Source organism: Nelumbo nucifera, chromosome 6 (genome assembly GCF_055504915.1).
Source record: "Nelumbo nucifera cultivar China Antique chromosome 6, China Antique-T2T, whole genome shotgun sequence".
NCBI classification, from domain to species: domain Eukaryota; kingdom Viridiplantae; phylum Streptophyta; class Magnoliopsida; order Proteales; family Nelumbonaceae; genus Nelumbo; species Nelumbo nucifera.
This window is the reverse complement of record NC_142654.1, coordinates 42,478,648-42,481,422: the sequence shown is the minus strand read 5'-3', so window position 1 is coordinate 42,481,422 and position 2,775 is coordinate 42,478,648. Positions and strand designations below refer to the sequence as shown.

General features: G+C 44.5%; 1 protein-coding gene across 1 annotated transcript; it reads left to right on the top strand.

Annotated features, from left to right (window-relative positions):
• Nucleotides 1–1,281: 1,281 nt before the first annotated feature.
• On the top strand, nucleotides 1,282–2,481 carry LOC148790805 (uncharacterized). The gene is made up of 2 exons (XM_088890367.1): nucleotides 1,282–1,972; nucleotides 2,288–2,481. Exons 1-2 carry the CDS (start codon nucleotides 1,282–1,284, stop codon nucleotides 2,479–2,481), a joined length of 885 nt encoding a protein of 294 aa, XP_088746493.1.
• Nucleotides 2,482–2,775: the final 294 nt, after the last annotated feature.

Below are 2,775 nucleotides of genomic sequence, written 5' to 3'. Positions count from 1 at the left end.
ACCTTAGAATATTGCGATGAGATTCAAGCACCTCCCAAGTATATGAAGGATTCCATCGATGCAGTGGAGGAACCCATAGAAGAGATCAACAAGGCCGCAGAAGGAATGGAGAAAAGCCATTATACATATCAACCAAGCTAGCACCAGAAGATAGAGAAAAACTGATCACACCGTTGAAAGGTAAGAACCTTTCTTTATCGCAAAAGGCTAAAGCCTGTTTAAAAGAAACTAATTTGTGTACACTCTCACAGAGTTCCAAGATGTTTTTGCTTGGTCGTACGACCAGATGCTAGGTTTGGATTTGGCCCTCATTAGACAATCCCTATGTATAGACCCCAGGGCCAAGCCTATAAAGCACCCCTAGAGAGCTTTAAGATAGAAGTAGCCCTAAAGATCAAAGAAGAAGTTGAGTGGTTCTTGAAATTAAGGTTCATCAAACCTATAGCGCACCCTCAGTGGCTAGCCAATATAGCCCCAGTAAAGAAGAAGAATGAACAACTCAGGTTAGTGCCTCAAGTTTAGCTACCTGACCTTAGCACATCATCGAAAACTAACCCCTCCCGACCTTATCTCAGGTGCTGTGTTGATTTTAGGGACCTATGTAAAGCCTGCTCCAAGGACGAATTTCCTCTATCAAACATTGAGGTTCTGATAGATTTGACGATGGGGAACCAACTCTTCTCCTTCTTAGATGCCTATAGTGGGTACAACTATATCTTTATGGATCCCACAGATGCACCTCACACAGCCTTTAGAATGCTTATTGGGAACTTCTACTAGAAGATGATGCCCTTCGACTTGAAGAATGCCGAGGCCACATACCAGAGGGCGATGATGAGTGTCTTCCACGACATGCTACACAAGGAGATTGAGTGTTATGTAGATGACATAGTGGTTAAGGAAAAGAAGCAGGAGGATCATCCTGATGTGTTAAGAAAGGTTTTTAATCGATGCAGAACTTTCAATCTAAGACTCAACCCCTTGAAGTGTGCATTTGGAGTATAGTCTGAGAAGCTTCTGGGATATAGAGTGGACCAGATCAGGATTCACCCGGATGAAGGTAAAGTAAGAGCATTCCTAGACCTACCACCTCCAACCAATGAGTCCTAGCTAAAGACCTTTATAAGAAAAGTTTCATACCTTAGAAGGTTAATCCCTGGCCTTGCACACGTGGCCACGCCACTGATGAAATTGGTGAAAAATTCTGTGGAGTTCAAATGGATGGAAGAACATTAGAGAACTTTCGAACAACTAAAAAGTACACTAGCTAAAGCCCCAACCATGTCACTACCCAGAAATGGCCGTGAATTCAAAGTATACATCACATCAAACTCGGAGGCAATAGGATGCCTGCTGGCGCAACAAGATGATGAAGGAGCAGAATGCCTGGTATACTACGCTAGTAGAATCTTAAAGTCGGCTGAAAAGAATTACTCCCACATGGAAGAACTGTGCTTGGCACTGGTGTTTGTTAAACATAAGTTTAGGCATTACATCTTGGGTCAGAAAGTGAGGCTGATCGCATGTAGTGACCCGATAAGGTTCTTCATGGATAGACCCCATCTCTCCGGGAGATTGGTTAAATGGATGATGCAGCTCAGCAAATACACGATCAAGTACACTCAACCCTGGGCTATCAAGTGTCAAGTGGCAGCGGACCTCCTGGCAGCCTTCCTCACCAGTGATGACTTCCCTATATCAGAAATGGTCCCAGGAGAACTCCCCATGATCGCGGTAGTTGAAGGAGGTGAATGGATCCTAACTTTCGATGGAAGCAACACTAGCACCTCAGCTGGTGTTGGAGTCACACTAACATCACTCGCCGGTAACACCTCTGCCTACTCATTCAAACTCCAGTTCCCCTGCTCCCGTAACATAGCCAAATACAAAGCCTTAGTCTTAGGGCAAACCGTAGCAAGAGATTCTGGAGCTAAGAAGGTCAAAGTGACAAGAGACTCTAAATTGGTGATAGGTCAGCTACATGGGAGCACCACTGTCAAAGAACTGACGATCCTACCATACAATACCTTGATCCAGAGACTAACCCATGATCTAGAAGTGACCTTTAAACACCAGATCAGAGCCAAAAATAGGTTCGCCAACATGCTAGCCACCTTGGGATAAAAAATCCAGCTTAGCAAAACCTGATCGACATCACCATTCAAACCCTTTGTGAGCCATCAACTGACAGACTGGGCACTAGGTAGAAAAAGAGGAAGAAATCATAGCGGACGATTGAAGGTACAACATAATACAAAAGTTGAATAATCTAGAAGTGGTGATGTAGGACAACAAGGTGATTCTGAAGTTCCAACTAGTGATTGTGGTACTATACCATCGGCTAGTAGACGGGGCCAGAATGAAGTGTTTGGGGTTGAAGGAGGTGGAGTTAGTCCTGAAAGAGACCCATGCAGCTCACTATGGGGACATAACCAGCACACTATACAGGAGATCGTAGAGGTTGGGATACTATTGGCTTAGGATGAAGGCAGACGCAGCCAGGGTACAAAATGATTATGAAAAGTGCACCTTAGAAGTGGATGGGAGAGAGTGCCTCGTGGTAGGAGAGGCAGACTGGAGGAGTATGTACTTTAACTACCTGGAGGACAACACATTGCCATTTGACCCAACGATGAGGAGAAAACTTTTATCAAGGGTTAAGAGATTCTATCTTCAGGAGGGAGTACTATATAGGGAGTCTCACACCACAAATCCTCTACGGTGCCTAGCCGACGTTGAAATAGATGAAGCACTAGAAGCTGCCTATAGATCTGA